The sequence below is a fragment of the Penicillium chrysogenum genome (genome assembly GCF_028827035.1).
Source record: "Penicillium chrysogenum strain IBT 35668 chromosome Unknown utg000001l_segment0_segment0, whole genome shotgun sequence".
Lineage (NCBI taxonomy): Eukaryota > Fungi > Ascomycota > Eurotiomycetes > Eurotiales > Aspergillaceae > Penicillium > Penicillium chrysogenum.
Window position 1 is genome coordinate 3,358,638 of NW_026622749.1, and position 18,102 is coordinate 3,376,739.

The 18,102-nt window shown below is 50.5% G+C and overlaps 6 protein-coding genes across 6 annotated transcripts; 4 read left to right on the top strand and 2 right to left on the bottom strand.

Moving 5' to 3' along the window:
• Nucleotides 1-1,106: 1,106 nt before the first annotated feature.
• Nucleotides 1,107-6,064, top strand: N7489_001335 (chromatin segregase YTA7; the record flags this gene model as incomplete). Its single annotated transcript, XM_056707090.1, has 2 exons — nt 1,107-3,117; nt 3,171-6,064. 2 exons carry the CDS (start codon nt 1,107-1,109, stop codon nt 6,062-6,064), a joined length of 4,905 nt encoding a protein of 1,634 aa, XP_056571392.1.
• A 514-nt stretch (nt 6,065-6,578) lies between these two features.
• On the top strand, nt 6,579-7,574 carry N7489_001336 (Sec63 complex subunit SEC66; the record flags this gene model as incomplete). Its single annotated transcript, XM_056707091.1, has 3 exons — nt 6,579-6,684; nt 6,792-7,102; nt 7,200-7,574. The coding sequence occupies 3 exons, from the start codon at nt 6,579-6,581 to the stop codon at nt 7,572-7,574; spliced, it is 792 nt and encodes a 263-aa protein (XP_056571393.1).
• An 839-nt stretch (nt 7,575-8,413) lies between these two features.
• On the bottom strand, nt 8,414-10,993 carry N7489_001337 (pentatricopeptide repeat protein; the record flags this gene model as incomplete). The annotated part of the gene is made up of 1 exon (XM_056707092.1): nt 8,414-10,993. The coding sequence occupies one exon, from the start codon at nt 10,991-10,993 to the stop codon at nt 8,414-8,416; it is 2,580 nt and encodes an 859-aa protein (XP_056571394.1).
• A 165-nt stretch (nt 10,994-11,158) lies between these two features.
• Nucleotides 11,159-13,621, top strand: N7489_001338 (uncharacterized protein; the record flags this gene model as incomplete). The annotated part of the gene is made up of 8 exons (XM_056707093.1): nt 11,159-11,218; nt 11,277-11,489; nt 11,548-11,621; nt 11,674-11,908; nt 11,959-12,098; nt 12,151-12,424; nt 12,476-12,597; nt 12,646-13,621. 8 exons carry the CDS (start codon nt 11,159-11,161, stop codon nt 13,619-13,621), a joined length of 2,094 nt encoding a protein of 697 aa, XP_056571395.1.
• Nucleotides 13,622-13,749: 128 nt separating this feature from the next.
• Nucleotides 13,750-14,960, bottom strand: N7489_001339 (uncharacterized protein; the record flags this gene model as incomplete). The annotated part of the gene is made up of 5 exons (XM_056707094.1): nt 13,750-14,381; nt 14,439-14,575; nt 14,632-14,692; nt 14,743-14,862; nt 14,918-14,960. 5 exons carry the CDS (start codon nt 14,958-14,960, stop codon nt 13,750-13,752), a joined length of 993 nt encoding a protein of 330 aa, XP_056571396.1.
• A 150-nt stretch (nt 14,961-15,110) lies between these two features.
• N7489_001340 (snoRNA-binding rRNA-processing protein NOP14) lies at nt 15,111-17,891 on the top strand (the record flags this gene model as incomplete). The annotated part of the gene is made up of 2 exons (XM_056707095.1): nt 15,111-15,398; nt 15,453-17,891. 2 exons carry the CDS (start codon nt 15,111-15,113, stop codon nt 17,889-17,891), a joined length of 2,727 nt encoding a protein of 908 aa, XP_056571397.1.
• Nucleotides 17,892-18,102: the final 211 nt, after the last annotated feature.

Below are 18,102 nucleotides of genomic sequence, written 5' to 3' on the forward strand. Positions count from 1 at the left end.
ATGATAGATATGAATGTCATTATATCAAAGTAGGGGATCAATAATAAGCCAAATTGCACCAGAAAGACGGCATTATATTCTTAATTGGCTTAATAAATGGGTGTGTTAGATGAGTATGTCCACCCAGGTGTCGATCGATCTACCTATCTAAGTAGGTAGGTAGGTAGTGCCTACCTGGGCACGAGCCACTGCTGAGTCAGCGGCACATGATATCAGGTCCGGTCGAAAGCGTCGCAGAAAAAAAGACAACGCAAAGGAAAAACCAAAGGGCCCTATTCTCGTCTTCTACATGTCCCAAATTGCCCTCTGACACCTCCTGTCATCATTGTATCATGTCATTCCTCCACACCTCCATCGATCCTGAATGTGCCGTATTGGGGCATCAAAATGGTTGAAATAATCCATTCAGCTAATTCAGGAGGAGAATGGAGTACTACAATAGCTCGATTCATGGGGCTTGATTTATGGGCTAAAGGGTGACAATGGCTATTGAAGCAATTCCCATTGGGAGAGGGTGGCACGTGCGCTTTGTTGACTAATTCATGCGCCACGATAAGTGGCTGATACATTCAGGCAGTCAGCCCCAATGAGCGCGAGTCCTTTCCGCCCTTCTTCCCTGAAGTCTTTGTCACTCGAGTTCCCATCGTCTTCTACTTTCTTTTACTTTCAACAATTCTTCCCGTTTACTGCGCATGTGTCCTGGTGGCTGACAGCTTTCCAACACTTTTGTTTTCCCACGCGTTCCCGAGTCCGTGAGACCCTTCCACCTCTGCCCCAATTGCGCTCCACCACCGTGCCGTCTCCGCTAACATATTGATCAGCAATTGTCGGGAAGAAAGTGTCAAGGTTGCTGCTGTAACAGGCATATTCTTTCCCATTGATCGAGTGGTCCAGCTGTTGCTGGCGACAACTGAACCATTCGTAAGTGTTGTCCCTCCTGCCCACATCGCGCAACGTCAACGATCCGCCTTTTTACATCTTTGTATCTTCCTTGTTATGTGGGCCTTCGCCCCCCTTGACTGTGTCCCCATTGTACTTTCTGAATTGGGGCGGTTTGTGCTGACTTTGCGGTTTCAAAGTGATCCCCTAATCACCAAAACTACACCATGGCTCGTGGCGCAAAGCGTACCCTGGACGAGGTCGCCAACAAGTCCGACTCCGACGACGAGGACTATAGCGACCACGCTCACTATTCGCGTTCGACCGGCCGGAAGTCGAAGGCCAGCCCCAAGAAAAAGCCGCGGCCGGCCCCAAAGAAGAGACGGCGCAGCTCGGACGACGCCATCACCTCGGACGAGGAAGACCTGTCCGAGGATTTCGACTTCGACGAGGTGGAAGAAGAATCGGAGGAGGAAGTTGAACGCAATGTTAGAGGAACGGCGCGTCGACGAACCACCCAGAGCCGCCGCCCGCACTACGAGGAACCCGATTCGGAAGACGAGCTGCTCAACGATGATGGTGAGGATGAGGCTCGAGCTTCTCCTCCACGGAAGAGTACCGTCCTCAAGTTGAAACTCCCGCCCCATTACCTGGCCTTCTCCAAACGTGTGACCCGCCGTACCCGTGACGCTTCCGAGGATATCTACGCCCTTACCAACTCTGGTCGTCACGTACACACCGTTGAGCGAGGCACACATACTCCGGAAGCCGAGGTTCCATCCCCGTCTCGACGCGTTGCCAGAGCCGACCGCATGGCCAAGCGCACGGTCATTGATGAAGAGGATGAAGACGCCGAGGGACATGAGGATGTCGAGGATGTCATCAACGAAACGACTATCCAGGGCTCGCAAATGGAGGTATTGGAAAGTGACGTGCTTCAGGGCGGCGCTGGAGGTGATACGTTGCCAGTGAATGATGGAGACCACGACCCAATTGATGAAGAAATGCCGGATGAAGACGTTGTCCCTGAATCAGAAAATGGCGATGCGAAGAACGATCATTCCGAAAACACAGATGAACCCCCAACAACTCGGCGACGAGGCAGGCTCTCCCACGAGCAACCTCTGGAGGAGGACGCCGCGCAAGACGCCGAAACAAATGAAGAATCGCAGCTACGTCGATCCAGCCGTAAGCAGCCGTCTCGAAGCTCACAGCGCAAAGCCAAAGATGAAGAAAGTGATTTCGAGCCAGAGGAAGAGCCATCGAATGATGAGGAGGAAGACTCGGAGCCTGAATCGCGTGCCTCTCCTCGTAAAGAAAGTCAAGCTCGCGAGGAAGCCGAGGATAGCTCTGCCAGTCGGCGCCCTGGCCTGCGTCAACGGCCTTCGCGGACCCGTGCACCGACAGAAGAGGCAGAAGAACTCGCCGAAGAATTGGAAGACCTTACTGGCCGTACCCGTCGCCGTGCGAAGCAAGCGGTCGTGTACGAGAAACCGCGTCGCAACCGAAAGAACGTTGATTATCGTATCATTCGACCTGAAATGCTTCAACCTAATGAAGATACCGACAATGAAATGATCGGGTCTCCATCCCGACGTGGCCGTGGAGGAGGAGGCTGGCAACGCACTTTGTTCTCCACGTTAGGCCCATTCGGTGGCGGTGGTAATTCAGCAATTCTCGGTGTTCCTGGTGGCCCTACTGCAGTCGGAGGGGCGGACAGCGACAGCAGTGACGATGAATGTGCCCAACAGCCAAACCGTGCTCCTGGTGTTGGAGTTGCGGTCACACACAACCAGTCGGCTGATCCTGCTCAGAACTCGGCCGGCACGCCTGCAAACCTTGGCAAATACAACAACAAGCAGGCTTTGGCTGACGCGGATCCCCTGGGGGTTGACATGAATGTCAATTTTGACCATGTTGGTGGTCTGCAAGGGCACATTGACCAGCTGAAAGAAATGGTTTCTTTGCCGCTGCTGTACCCGGAAATCTTCCAGCGTTTCAAAATTACTCCTCCTCGCGGTGTTTTATTCCATGGTCCTCCCGGCACCGGAAAGACGCTCATGGCTCGGGCTTTAGCCAACAGCGTCAGCTCAGAAGGACGCAAGGTCACATTCTACATGAGAAAGGGCGCGGATGCATTGAGCAAATGGGTCGGTGAGGCTGAGCGACAGCTTCGGCTTCTTTTCGAAGAAGCTCGCAAGAACCAGCCCAGTATCATCTTCTTTGATGAAATTGACGGTAAGAGAGGCCTTCTAAGCACATGGTTGACAATTGCTAATCTTCTCTATCAGGTTTGGCCCCCGTGCGATCGAGCAAACAAGAACAAATCCATGCCTCGATTGTCTCGACACTACTTGCGTTGATGGACGGCATGGATGGTCGTGGCCAAGTGGTTGTCATCGGTGCTACCAATCGACCCGACTCTGTTGATCCTGCTCTTCGCCGGCCTGGTCGTTTTGACCGTGAATTTTATTTTTCACTGCCTAATATCGAGGCACGTCGTGCTATTCTCGACATTCACACAAAGGAATGGGATCCTCCTCTCCCAAACAATATCAAAGACGAACTGGCGGACATGACGAAGGGCTACGGCGGTGCTGACTTACGAGCGCTTTGCACTGAGGCTGCAATTAATGCTGTACAAAGAAGATACCCCCAAATCTACAAATCAGACCAAAAGCTCGTGATTGATCCGAAGACAATCGATGTCGCCCCGAAAGATTTCATGCTGGCAATCAAGAAGATGGTGCCCTCTTCAGAGCGGTCTACCTCATCTGGTGCGACTGCCCTCCCTCCGAACATTGAACCTCTACTTCGTCATCCATTGTCTGAAATCAAATCTTTGCTGTCCGAGATCCTTCCACAGCGGAAGAAACTTACTGCTCTCGAGGAGGCTCAATATGAAGAGCCTGATGATGGTGCAGGCTTCAGCCGAGAGCTCCTTTTGCAGGAGTTTGATCGCTCGCGTGTCTTCCGGCCCCGACTGCTCCTTCGAGGTCCCCATGGTATGGGCCAGCAATACCTCGCGGCCGCGCTACTGCATGTGTTTGAGGGTCTGCATGTACAGGCCTTCGATCTCCCCACTCTGCTAAGTGACTCGACCCGCTCCCCAGAGGCAGCTGTCATCCAACTATTCACGGAGGTCAAGCGACACAAGCCGAGTGTGATTTACATCCCAAACATTCAGCTGTGGTTCCAGACCGTGGGACCTACTGTCATTTCTACCTTCATGGGTCTTTTGCGGTCGGTGCCACCTTCTGATCCAGTTCTTTTGCTTGGTATTCTTGAATCACAAGAAGAGGAAGTGGATGAGGGTCTACTGAAGAATATGTTCGGCTTTTCCAAGAAGAACCTGTATGATCTATCTGCTCCGAATTATGACGCGCGTCACGAATTCTTTGGCAAGATCATTGAATTCGTGAAGACTCCTCCGAAAGGATTCCCGAACCCAGAAAATCGCAAGCTTCGTCGGCTGGAACAATTGGAAGTCGCGCCACCTCCGCCTCCCAAGCCTGAGGCAGAACTCACCAAGGAGGAGATCAAGGCTCAGAGGAAGAAGGATTACATATCCTTGAACCTTTTGAAAACCCGAATTCAACCTATCATGGATCAGGTCAAGAGGTATAAGCGTTTCAGAACGGGCGTGATCGATGAATCTCAAATCCGATACTTGTGGGAGGAAGAAAACCCCGACATTGTTACCAGTGATCTTCCCCCGGATCAACAAAATACCTACCGGCCTTATGAGAAAGCATACGACAAACATGGTGTGTTGGGTCTCCGTGAAACTGCCACTGGGAAGTTCTACTACAACCTGGAGATTGTGACGATTGAAAAACGCCTTGCAAACGGATACTACAAACGCGCCGTCGACTTTGTGGCGGATATCAAGCGAATGGTCAAAGATGCTCGTCAGACTGGTGACCCAGAACGCATCTTGCGATCAAGTGAGCTTTTGACTAATGTCGAAGTTGATATTGCCGGTGTTATGGTAGCCGAACCAGCTCTTATGGCAGAATGTGAACAGGTCTATCTGCGTGAGATGGCACGCGAAAAGGAGGCCGCGGAGCGTGAGAAACGCGCGCAGGTGGAGAACGCAGCTCCCGTTTCTGAGCCTACCAATGTGTCGCACGACAACACTGAATCGAGCTTATCGACTGGCCCGGTTCAACACGGCGAAGTGTTCCCCGACAATGGGGATGATAGAAAAGCCGCTTCGCGCCCCGTGACTCCTACATCCCAGTTCAAGAGTTTCCGCAATGGAGATCATCACGGGGTTGGTTCGGATCTAAACGAGTTTGGTTCCCATGCTGTTGGCGCGAGCAATGGCACCCATGGAGATGGAGATGGAGACATTTTCATGTCCAATTCTGAGGATCACTCGGGTAGCAAGGACACACAGGGAAGCTCATTCGGGCCATCTGCACAGCCCAAGCCTCCTTATTCCCACACTGCACCTTCTCAGCAGATTCGTCGAGAATCCGGTCTTTCCAGCTTTTCTCAGCGAGGCCCCATGACTCCAATGGCCCCGGGATCTCAGCCAGCTGATTACACCAATGAGGCATCCACTACTCAGACGACTTCTGATAAGAAGTCCTCCGAACATTTGTCGAATCAAAACTACCACACTCAAAGCCCTCATGTCTCAAGAACCGAATATCCCGACCTTACTCCATACCCCGATCGCGTGTCGCAGGAAGACCACCTGCCGGACACCCAGCAAAACGACAGCAGCCAGCCTTCTCCCCATCCCCGGGACTCACTGCTTAGCAATGCGGACACCCAGGAGAACAGTGGTTTGAATGCAAGCCAGTCGCAGTCGAAGCCACAGCCCCCGCTGTTCGATGCACCCAACATTCCAGCAACGAATGCTTCGGCTAACTTGCAATCGATTCTGAACGAAGAACCCCATGAGCCGTTTGTCCTCGACTTTGAGGTTGTTGAGCGTCTGCACACGCAGCTAGCCCTGTCAACCAGTGGATTTTCAGTGGAGCAGCTGGAGCAAATCAACACCAATTTGATGGACTATGTGTGGCACATGCGTGGAGAATGGAACCGTACTCGTGTCGCCGATGGTCTCGGTAAAACATACAATGCAGTCCTGGAAGACATGCAGGAGATGCAGGAGATCGGGCCCATCAGCCAACAGACCAAGGATATCTTGGCCAACCTGAGTTTCCAGTGAGAGCTGTGTGATGTGTATTCCATACTTCTACCCTTTTTTTTTCTTTCCCTTTTCTTACTTTGTCAATATGTTGACTCAGTTCATATTCCCCTTTGATCTGGCGATGGTTTTTCTTTGTGGCGGGATGGATAGGAGGAGCAAATGTGTCAATTACTCAACTTTCTTAATCGTTCATGCAAAAATTAGTTTCAGCGGGTTATTTTGACATGGGAAATGTATGTAGACTATGGAAATGATGGTCTTAAAATATGTTCTTTTCATAATTGTAACTCTTTATAAGACAACAAGACAACATAGTTAACCTGTCGATCTACACTTTTATATACTTGGGAGTGAACATGTGACGTGACCCACTAAACACCCTGGCCTTTCGAGACACATTTCGCACCTCAAGGCCCTTTCTTGATTTCGACCTTCACACTAGTAATGACAGCTTGACCATCTCTATCTCTTCTTTCCCGGACCTTCAATCCCTCCTCCCTCCATATACTGCCCTAAAAACCACATCGCCGCAATGTTCGACGTGGACTGGCTCAGTCTTGCCGTCCCAGTCGCGTACCTAGGCATTCTCTTGGGATCACTTGCCACATTCTCCTCCCTCTACCGCAAGCGCAAAGCCCGTATGTGAAAATCCCTAGGAAGCCCCAAAATCTCCAACATCCGACCCTTTCGCGCGATGTGTCCAGTTGTCCTGAGAAGCTAATATCTGATTCTTGCGTTATTCTAGACAAGGCAGCATCTCTAGAGCCATGGTTCCCTGCCCACCTGCAGCGCGATATCTACTTTTCTCTCCTTCACCTTGAACCCTCAACAACTTCCACAAAAGAGAAGAAGGCCCCTGCCGTCCCCGACTCTATCTTCAAGGCTTCTCTTCTCCGCCGCGCAGCTGAAGACATCCGTCGTATCATGGCCCTGCGCAGCCAGAAGCAAGCGCTCACAACACTCGTCCAACGTGGTAGTGTCGGTGATGATCTCTGGCAGCGATTCCAGCGCGCGGAGAAGGAGATGGAAGATGAGGTCAAGGACGTGGTTACAGAGGTATGATAAGACTCCGTTGCCTGGCGCCAATAAGCTATTGTGTTCAGTGAACAAATGATTGTATGTGTTTCGTGCTTTGCTAACCAAAGTCAAACAGGCAAACGCCTATGTCCCCGGCTGGGGTCAGACTATCTTCCAGTCCGCCAACGAGATGATGAATAACGATATCTACCGCAAGCGCATGGACGATCAACAAAAGAAATTGGAAGAGGAGCGCCAGTGGTGGAGTAAGAAGAAGACGAGTATCCAAGAAGGATTCATGAAGGAGTTGAATGAGGGCTCGACCGCTTCTACCGACGAGGCTAAGACTAACAACACCACCACCAAGTCCTTTGAGGCATCCACAACCCCTGCCGCCGGTACTTCTGTCCAGGGCAGTGATGATGATGCTGTCCTAGTGGAGGCGGAAACCTCGAATACCCCTTCTTCTTCGCCAAACGCAAAGAAGAAGAAGGGCAAGGGCAAGAAATAGATATGAATTTGCTTTTGTTTTCTCCTGTTACTTGTACTTTTATCTGAGGTTCAAAATACACTCCTTGGTAGTGGTTTTGGGGCTACAGTTTCTGCATGGGGAATTTACATTATTATACCAGTTATAGGTTGAATATGTACTCAAAATGAACCTATCAAAGTACCTGTTTTGGTCAAATATCCCGCCAGCCGGCCAATTCAAGGCCAAATTTAATTTACACGGCTTTAGCCACTGGTCGATAAATACCTGAACTTCTTTGCTCTGGTCGCCACCGAAGCATTTTGTGCATCGATTTAAGAAAGAGTTGCTGCTATTCACTTTGTACGTTTTCCTCGAGCTGTTCTAATATGCACGTACCTTTCATATTGAAGTTTGTTAGTCTACTAATATAACAACTGTTCTGTTCTATGGCATCTCTCTTGCTGGTCTAAGAGGCGTAACCATCTCGTAAAATATGGATATCAGGTTGAGTGAATTGCAGGGCGTAGCAGGTTTGAAGAGAACGCCTATAAGGTGGTCCAGACGAAATTATGCCATATTAAAGGGGGTGATATGACCTCTTATACAGATATTACTCTAGTAGACACGCCACCTAGGAAGTGTAGACTGAGAGCATGGATGGTAGAGAATGGGGATGATATCAATAGAGGAAATACCAGAAATATGGTAGACCTACATCGATATAAGTACATTAAGTCTAAATACAAAGATAATATACATAGCCCCAGTGACTGGGGGTGAAAGAAACCGCAAAACCGACAAACGCCATGAAATTTTCCCCAATACAATGAATGGAGAAGCCAAACATAACTGAGGGCCATGCTTGATGACTGACACAATTATAAAAGCTTGCTATCGTCTATCCCCAAGGGCGGCCCCAAGTCGATGTGTTCGGCCAACATCTCCTTCGCCGCCACCTGGAGTTTATTTTCGACTTGAACTGGATCCAAGGCATCTGCTCGGCTCATCACGATCCGTAGCAGACTAGCCACGATCTCCAGTTGGTACTGTTCCATCTCACGTGGATCCAGCTGTTCAAGACTCAATCCTTGCAATCGCAGGTTTTCAGCTTTGCGCTCACCCAACAGTTCCAGCAAACGGCTAACTTGGGCAATATTCTCTTTGCTTCGTGGTGTCGAAGACAAGCGGCGCAGGCGTCGCTTGGGGGTGTCGGCAGGTACGCCAACCAGTCGCGCAATTTGAAGTACTATCATGCGGGCGGTAGTCTCATCGGGCGCGAAGCCGAAGGCAGAATGCATGGAGTGTATGACGACCAATGTGCCGGAGACGTCTTTGGATAGACAGAAACATCGCACAATCTGATCAAATAGAGCCCTGGGCACCTGCGCTTGGGTGGCTTTTTGGGCGCGAGGAGATAAATGGGAGTACCAGGACATCATGTTGGCATAGAGCTGACGTGCCGATGGAAAGCCCGCATCGAAAGCAGTACGTCCACGGTCGTATTGGAGCTTGGCACAGTCCCAGAGGCAGGCATATGTCTCCAGGTCGGGCCGGATGGCGGTAGACATTGTCCGGAACTTGGTCCAGAGCGCTTTCACGTCTTGCTTTCGGAGCTCTGCGTATAGAAGGTGGTTCATAAAGTAAGAGTTCGGCTTGATATGTGCATCCCCAAGACACTTGACCAAGTATTTGACCATGTCGTCGTCACCTCGGCGTGTGTAATGAAGAAGAAGGATAGAAAAGGTCTCGATGCTCGCAGGCGGGACCTCTCTCTGCATAAACTGAGGCATGCGTACAGATTCTGTCTCCCCGTACTTGACCTGAAGTTGAGGGGAACTCTCGGCTGGTAGATATCGCCTCCATACAACATCGATACGCTTCTGGACCATGGCCCACCCAAGTCGCTCTGCCTTGTCGCGTGCACTCGTGTTCCCGTCACGGAGCCAGCCCGCAATGATTCCATTCAAGTGCTTGCTATCAGGCTTGACACACCGCTCATACATAAGTTCAATGACCAGAGCAGCAGAGTCGACCTCGCCCATACCAATCAGCTTCTTCATCCAACTTGCATAGAAGAAGCGATTCTGGAACTGACGAGGCAAAACCTTGAGCGCTGACAAAGAGACCTTGTTCACTTCATTTTCGTTGATGCTCGATGCATGAAGATTACCCGCCAGACCCAACGCGGCTTTGTACAAAGCAGTCGAGTCATTGGCCGGGTCTTTTCCCGTCACCATCATATCCTTGAAGATTGCAACTGCAGTATCCAATCGACCAGCCGTGAGAAGAGCAATGCTAATTTGATCATAGTCTTCCATTGTCATATCTGAGCCCAAGAATGTCTTCAGCTGCAGATAAAGTGCCCAAGCCTTTACTTCAGCTTCCTTCCCAGGCAGCCTTCCCCATGCTGTGATGACAGGGATGAGTACGCGCGGCTGACGAGTTCGGTCGTTTGCCAGAAAAGCCAAAGCAATATCTTGAGCTCGTTGTGGGTTGTTGTCTGCAGCAAATAAACGCACTCCGAGCTTCCAGTATTCTTCCAAATCCTCCTTCTTCTGGGACAGCTCAGCTTGATATGCCTCCCATGCTTCCAGTGCACGGTTGGTGGAGCCACTTTCATGCAGAGATGTGATATAAAACAGGATTTGAGGCGTAGCCAGTTCTTGGCCGATAGATGTAGCGTCCTGGACCAGGATTTGCAAATGTGTTGAGCGTGTAGCCTCGTCGGACTCTCCTATTGCCTGTGAATCCCATATTGTTTCGAGTGCCCTCTCCGGCATTATTGTCAAAAATCCTGGAATGGTCTGCTTGCATCGTCGGTACCACTTCCATAAGCCTTGCCGAGCCCGCTCGTCTGACATATTTTCTTGGAGTCGTTGTAGGGAATTATTGAACTTTATAGCGTAGGGATGAGTCTCTGCCCCTGCACGTTTTGCTGCGGCAGATCGTCTGGCAGCTATTCTTCGCCGATTCTTGACACCATCCTCCCAATTCTCTTCTTCCATCGCGAGGCCTTCAAACTCCTCTCGGAGCATATCATCAAGCTCTTTGTCGAAAACTTGATCCAGCCCAGGCTCGTCTGCAGGCTTAGGATGTTCCTCGTCAAACTTTCTCAGAGCTTCTAGAGCAATCTTCCGGTCCTCTTCTGGCAAACTCTTGATGAAAGGGCTGTTGGGGGCGAAAGGTCCCTCCTCCAAAACCTTTAACTCATCCTGAAGCTTCGCGAGCTCCTTTTCGACCTCATCTCGCTCCTCCTTATCTTCGGCTTCGGGGTCGATTTTGCGACGTGTTTTGCTTTCGGGATTTTCTTGTTCGTAGAATGTGACTTTATCGTTCGGTCCGCCAAAATTAAGACGCCGCGGAACTACGGCGGAGAAGGCCCGGCGTGGAGCGCGTGTCGATGGGCTGCGGGCCACATGCTGACACCATCGGGCTCCTAGAATAGCCTGGCGCAGCATGAAGTCTGAAGTCAGTCGGTCATCGAAAACCAGAAAAGTTGGAGAAGTGAAGAAGTTGAAGTTCGGAAGAGAACCAATTATCGCCTGATTGGGTTTAGCGCTTGTCGCGCTTCCGCCCTTGAAGTCATCCCCATTTGCGACAAGCAAGTCCTTTCGAGCAGCAGCATGGATGCTGATGGATTGAACGATGCCTTGGGCTTGTCAAATGACAAGTCCCAGAACTTGGTTTGTCTCGAGATCTAACATGATATTTTCGGGCTTACGCGCTAACAAATCATCCCAGGGTGCGTACATCTACCAACCGTCCAAACATGGAAAATCAGCAGGGGAGCGACCTTCGAAGCGACGCAAAGTCTCGTCTACCGCCGAAAGAGACGAGCAGTTTGACCGACAGCGCTTTGTGCCCCTTTTGAACGGAGACGAGAACGCCGAGTCCGTTCAATTGCGACATGACACATATCGGGAGCTCTGGTCGAAGCAAGAAAACAAGATCCAGGTCAGTCAGGGAAAATTAATGGGTGGTCATAGCGATACATTACTTACCAGGCCTGAAGGATATCCTCGAGAACGTGGATGCTGGGGTTTTGACGGATGTGTTGTCCTTTGTCCGAGACACCTCACCTCAGACGTACGTCCCTATTCTGATCCGATCCACGAGCATGCGTTAACTAGGACCTTAGATGTGATGGATGTATTCCTACGGCTTTAGTGACTGTTGGTTCAAATGTATCCTCGCTCAGCAGATTACTGTCGCGGCTTAATGGTCAATTGATATCGACTGAAGAAGGCAGTGTTGTGGTTTTGGAATCAGGCGATGCTCCCAATTTGAAAACGACGCTGAAGAACATTATCCGAGCTGCCGTTACAAATACTGATGGCAATGATGGATATCAGAAGTTCCTCACAGATCGTGCGGTATGTGATCGAATCAAAACCATCCGATTATTGTACTAACTGTTCACCAGGGACCTCGACTCCTCGGTTACGATTTGGACCTTCTTCACGACTATGTGCAGAGAAAGGGGACCAAGAAATTAGTCCTGGCTCTCCGAGATAGCGAGGCTTTTGACCCTGGTCTTTTGACCGATCTTTTGTCTCTATTTAAGTGCGATTGACATTCCAGACTTTGGTCGATCCCCTAACTGACCTCCGACTAGATCATGGCTTGATCGTATACCATTTACAGTCTTGCTGGGCATCTCTACCTCTGTAGAGCTGTTCGAAGGCAGACTGCCTCGCTCCTGTGTTGCTCTCCTCCAAGGCAAGCATTTCGAGGTCCAAGAAGCCGGCAACTGCGTCGACCGCATCTATGAGACTCTCCAGACCGACCCAGACACTAATCTTTGGCTGGGTCGCAACGTTACCAGCACTTTGTTTGAGAACACAAGTGACTATTTTCAAAGCCCGGAGGCATTCAGTCGCATGGTCAAGGTGAGAACTGTGCCAAATACCTTTGAAACCAGTATTCTAATTTACATGTAGTATGCATACATGTCTCATTTCTTCGCAAATCCTCTGGCAGTACTATTAGCCAAGCCAGATTCTACGGTTATCGCCCAAAACAAGCTCTGTGCGGCCGTTAGAAACCTGCCATCATTCCGAATGTAAGGGTCTCCGGTTCTGAAGGTATAACTCAACTAATATGGCTCAAGGTTCTGCGAGGATCTAGTCGAAGAAGGCTCCACCAAGCAAGTCAGAGATATGCTAGAGGATGACGAATATCTTATTCAAGAGATGCCCAAGTACCTGGAGGCAAACCAGCAAAGAATGCGAAACATTTTCCAGGCAGTCCGTGTCGTACATGTCTGTCTTCAATACACGCAGAGCGCGAAAAAGGCTAATGTGTCAGACCTTTCTGTTCGCGCACTCTCTGGCGAACTGTCTGAGTCTCCTATTGTGGAAGAAATGGTCGCCACGGCGAAGACTCTAGATTCTGACAAGCTTGGTGAACTCCTCGTGCGCCTCGGGGCAATAATAACCAACCCAGAAGCCGATGCGATTCAAGAAGATCTCAGGACACTATTGGAAACGTGCTCGGGGTCCGGACCACTACGCAGTGGATATAATATCAATAGCACCGTCACCAAGACCACTGTCGTCCAGCAGCGTATCCGGCTAAGCAAAGGCCAAGCTGATCTATCGGAACAAGCTGTGGAATATACAAACATCGTTGACCGACTGGTTGCTCTTTTGCAAGTGCATCTCACAGAAAGCCTTATCAACCCACAAGATCTGTTTCTACATGAAGCCTTCTTGTTTGATCTGCGAAACCCGTTAAAGGAGACATTCGCCCCTCGGCCGCGCTTTGCAATCGAGCGCGCCCTGGCTACTCCCTTTGATTACCTGCTTTCCTCGTCGGATGTCACCATGGCGAAGGTCTCGGCCAAGCAACCTGCCACCTCGATTCTGTATCAGCTGTACCTTGATTCGGGTGCTCTGGTGAATGTTCATGATCTCTGGCAGGCTTTTTATGGTGTATTTGAGACCGAAGAGGCTGGTGGCTGCGATGACCGAGTCGTAATGTCTCTGTTCTATAGCGCTCTCTCGGAATTGAAGGCGTTTGGCGTGATCAAGAACAGCCGGAAGAAGACTGACCACTTGGCCAAATCAGCATGGATGGGGCTTTAGTTTTATATTGAGGTTCAAATAAATTCATGACATATCATATTTCTGGCGTGGGGTATCATTGACATAAAAATACAGTAGCTAGCGTTGCAGACAAGTTGAAGATCGTAAAGAGCATGAACTCACCGCGATCAATCAATAGGTCGTTGGATTATATCGTCATTTCCAATTGGCCGTCCACTGTCGCTCAAAACCATAGCTTCTCTCCTACGTCGGCGAAGCGCCTGCTCTTCGGGACTCCCCTCCTGAAGTCTACGCGAAGGAGTTCGTCCAAAAGATCCACCCGCGTCATCCGCATCTACCATCCAGACATCACTGTCCCCGTCGTCCTCATCGTCATGGTCATTTTCTTCGATCATGCTGCCCATCAGCCCATGTTTCCGCAGCTGCTTGATCCCATCCGGGTGCGAGGAAAGCGAGCTGAAAATCGAGCTCATGACTACGTCATCCGACCACCACGTTTTCATGAGGATCACCACGTCCCGCCGGCGAGAAGGCTTGGCTATTGCACATGGGAATGGATACCTGCAGAGCCATCGGCTGATGATCCCCGCTTCCAATGCGCCTGGTATGTTCTCTGGCAACAAAACATTCAGAATATTCAGAGCCTTCTTCTCTCCAATTGGCCGTGTCTTAGGCAAAATGGGCGAATTGGTCGTAGATGTCTTCTCCACGTGTTCTTCTAGTAGGTTGCAAAGGCAGTTTATGATGGCGGTAAAGGTGGGTACGTCGGCGAGTCGAGAGCAAATCGAGGTTCGAGTGACTGTATAATAGTATCAACATCCATGTACTGTGAAAATAAAGCGTGTTTGTAGCATACGGGCTCGGTTGGAAACCAAGAAGTTCAATGCATTCAGAGCTCGTCGTTGTTGAACTTTGTTCCTGGATGCCACTTCCTCTAAGAGCAAGTCACGAGTATCTCCCTTGGTCGAACGTTCCGAAATGATGCGCAGGGACCTGGGGAGAATTAGCTGACGCACAGACTGGTTCAAGATAACATTGTTTTAGCGTACGCAGCTCGGAGGTCATGGCTTGTGCTTTGAGAAAGGTTCAAGAGGGTGTCTAACTTGAGTGCTATAGGATTAGTTAGTACAGTAGCATATTGGACACAGATATCTGCGCGCCTTCTTCTGTTCCCTCGGTGATGATCTTGTCTTCTTCCTCGACATGTTTGATTTCTGTCAGATCGACGACTTGACGGAGGTCCGTGGCGATACCGCGTATGGCAAAGAATAGTGAGACGCCTAAATAAGTTAATTATCTGACCGGTCCATCTTCCTCACGAAAAAGTGACCATACCTAGGCACAGCCATAGCACACCATCACCGGAAAAGGGAGCCATAGTGGTTGTGGGAGTTGCAGAGATGCGGAGAACACAATCGGCAGAATCTTGATCGGCGCGGCCGCGGAGGCGGTGTACCTGATTTTTTTGATGAGAATCACGACGCAGAAAAAATACTCCCACCTTCGAATTCAAAGCCAGCCACACAAAATGCCGCCTTCTCAGCTAAAACAGCTGAAGGATTCCCTTCGTGAAAATGGGGTCCTTGGTCCTCAGAAGTCCAAGAAAGAAAAACGACAAAATGCAAAGACCGGAGTCGGTGCAAAGAATCGCAACCAGCGCGAGATCGCTTTGCAAGCCATTCGAGATCGGTTCAACCCTTTCGAGATCAAGACGATAAACAAATCAAGCAAGTTCGATGTCACAACTAGAGATGGTAACACGACCGCTGGAGGTGGCGCTCGCCCAGGTGTTACTAAATCACTGGGTGAAGAAAGAGTAGGTTTATCTGCTTTTCTCAAGTATTACGGTTATGGAGCTGACTTTAATTAGCGACGCGCCACTCTTCTGAAAGAAATGAACAGCCGGAACAAGGTGGGTGGACTTGTCGATCGCCGGTTCGGTGAGAATGATCCCACCATGACACCCGAGGAACGGGCCGCCGAAAGATTTGCAAGGGAGAGCCAGCGAAAGATGCGGAAGGAGTCCATGTTCAACCTCGAGGACGAGGATGATGATGGGATGCAGCTTACTCACATGGGTCAATCTTTGTCATTCGATGGACCAAACCAAGACGACTTTGAGGCCGGAGACTTGGAGGACGCGGAATCCGACGAGGAAATGTCACGGAAACGGAAGCGAATTCCCGATGACGATGAAAATCAGGATCAGGACCAGGAGGACTTCATCGACTATGGGGACGAAGAACAGCCAGGGCGCAAAAAGACCAAGGCCGAGGTCATGAAAGAAGTCATTGCCAAGTCTAAGTTCTACAAAGCGGAGCGGCAACAGGCCAAAGATGATGATGAAGACCTACGGGAAGAATTGGACAAGGAACTTCCTGATCTTTTCGAGGCTCTGCGAGGCATTAAGCCTTCGGCCAAGCCAGCCAAACCAGAGGCACCGAAGCAGGATTTCTCAGAAATGAACCCAGAGCGTGCTGCCATGCTGGAAGAGTCGCAAAACAGCAAGGATCCAGAAAAGGAATACGATCAACGCCTCAGGCAGATGACATTCGACCAGCGATCAAAACCCACAGATCGCACGAAGACCGAAGAGGAGAAGGCGGAGGAAGAGGCTGAGCGGCTCAAGAAACTCGAGAACGATCGCCTTCGACGAATGCGTGGAGAGCAACTCACTGACGATGGGGAGGACAATATGGATGAGGACGAGATTCTCGATGATGACGAGTCGGAAATTGATGATGCTACTCATTTCGGCCTTCCAGCTTACCCTACTGAAACACGCCCTGAGCTCGGCGTTGAAGATGAAGATGATTTCATCATTGATGAAGATCTTGTCGAGACAAATTCAAATGCCAGCCTCGACATGGGCGACAGTGACATGGAAGAGGAGGAAGATTCGTCGAGCGATGAGTCTGACGGACCAGATGGGGAGGACGAGCTCATCAACGGAATGACGCTACCGGCAGAGGATTCCGCCGCCGCTTCGACCGTTGCTGAGGTTAGCAAAGAAACGAATGGAAAGCTCGCATTCACGTATCCCTGTCCAAAGGACCACGAAGGCTTCCTGGCTATCACAAAGAACGTGGCTGTCGAAGAGATCCCGACAGTCATCCAACGTATTCGAGCATTGCATCATCCCCGGCTTAAGCCTGGCAACAAGGACAAGCTTGGTCGATTCGCTGAAGTTCTCATTGAACATGTTTCTTACATGGGTAATAAGACAGAGCAGCCTCCATTTGCCATTCTGGAGAATATCATTCGTCACATCCATTCTTTGGCTAAGACCCATCCTTTGAATGTGACAATCGCGTGTCGAGCTCAACTTCGTGAGATTGGCAAGGAACGCCCACTCAATCTGCTGCCGGGTGACCTCATCTTGCTCACCGGTCTCTCGACCTTCTTCCCCACATCAGATCACTTCCATACTACAGCCACACCCGCTCATCTCTGCCTGGCGCGGTACCTGGGCCAGTGCACCACCACCTCGCTAGCGGACCTCGCAAGTGGTACATTCGCCGCAAGTCTTTGCCTTCAATATCAACAGGTGTCGAAGAGATATATGCCCGAGTTTGTCAACTACACTCTAAATGCTCTTTGCAATCTTGCGCCTACGGAGCCGACTGCAAAGTTTGGAGCCTTCCCCTACAGAAAGTCCCAGGAATCTGTTCAGCTCGTGCCCTCCAGGAAGGTCACACCTCGCAAGCTGCAATTCCGCGATATAACCACCTCTCCTTCTGATCCTCAGGCACAGGAGGAGCTGAAGATATCCCTCCTCACCACTCTCGTGTCTCTCCTTGGTTCCGCTTCCGATATTTGGGCCGAGAAATCTGCTTTCACCGAGATTTTCACCCCGGTCCGTGCCGTTCTGCAGTACCTCCGCCAATCCCTCAAGGCCAAGGTATATGCAGCAGCCCAGGAGCCCATCCAGAGCACCATGGATAAGATCGATTCCCACCTCGCACAGGCCCGTCTCGTTCGTCGCCCGCTGTTCCTGCACGACCACAAACCTCTAGCCATCAAGACAGCCATTCCGAAGTTCGAGGAGAACTTCAACCCAGACAAGCACTACGATCCAGACCGCGAGCGTGCCGAGTCCAACCGCCTCAAGAAGGAGTTCAAGCGCGAGCGCAAGGGCGCCATGCGCGAGCTGCGCAAGGATGCCAGCTTCGTTGCCCGCGAGCAGCTGCGCGAGAAGAAGGAACGCGACGCCGAGTACGAGAAGAAGTACAAGCGTCTTGTTGCGGAGATTCAGAGCCAGGAAGGCCGTGCTGCCAACGAGTACGAGCGGGCGCGTGGCAGGCGGTAATCTTGCATTCCAACTTCTGTTCCACGTCTTATTTTCATATATCGCACTTGGTTGTGCGTCCTGTTGGACTGGTATATACATCATTGGTTATCTGGCGTAAGGCTGGTAATAAAAAGTCAAGTTCATCGAGATATCCGAGGGAGTGGGTTAATCCAAAGTAGATCAAGGGGATTCACAGTTTCATTTGCTTCAAGAGGTATGTACGTATACT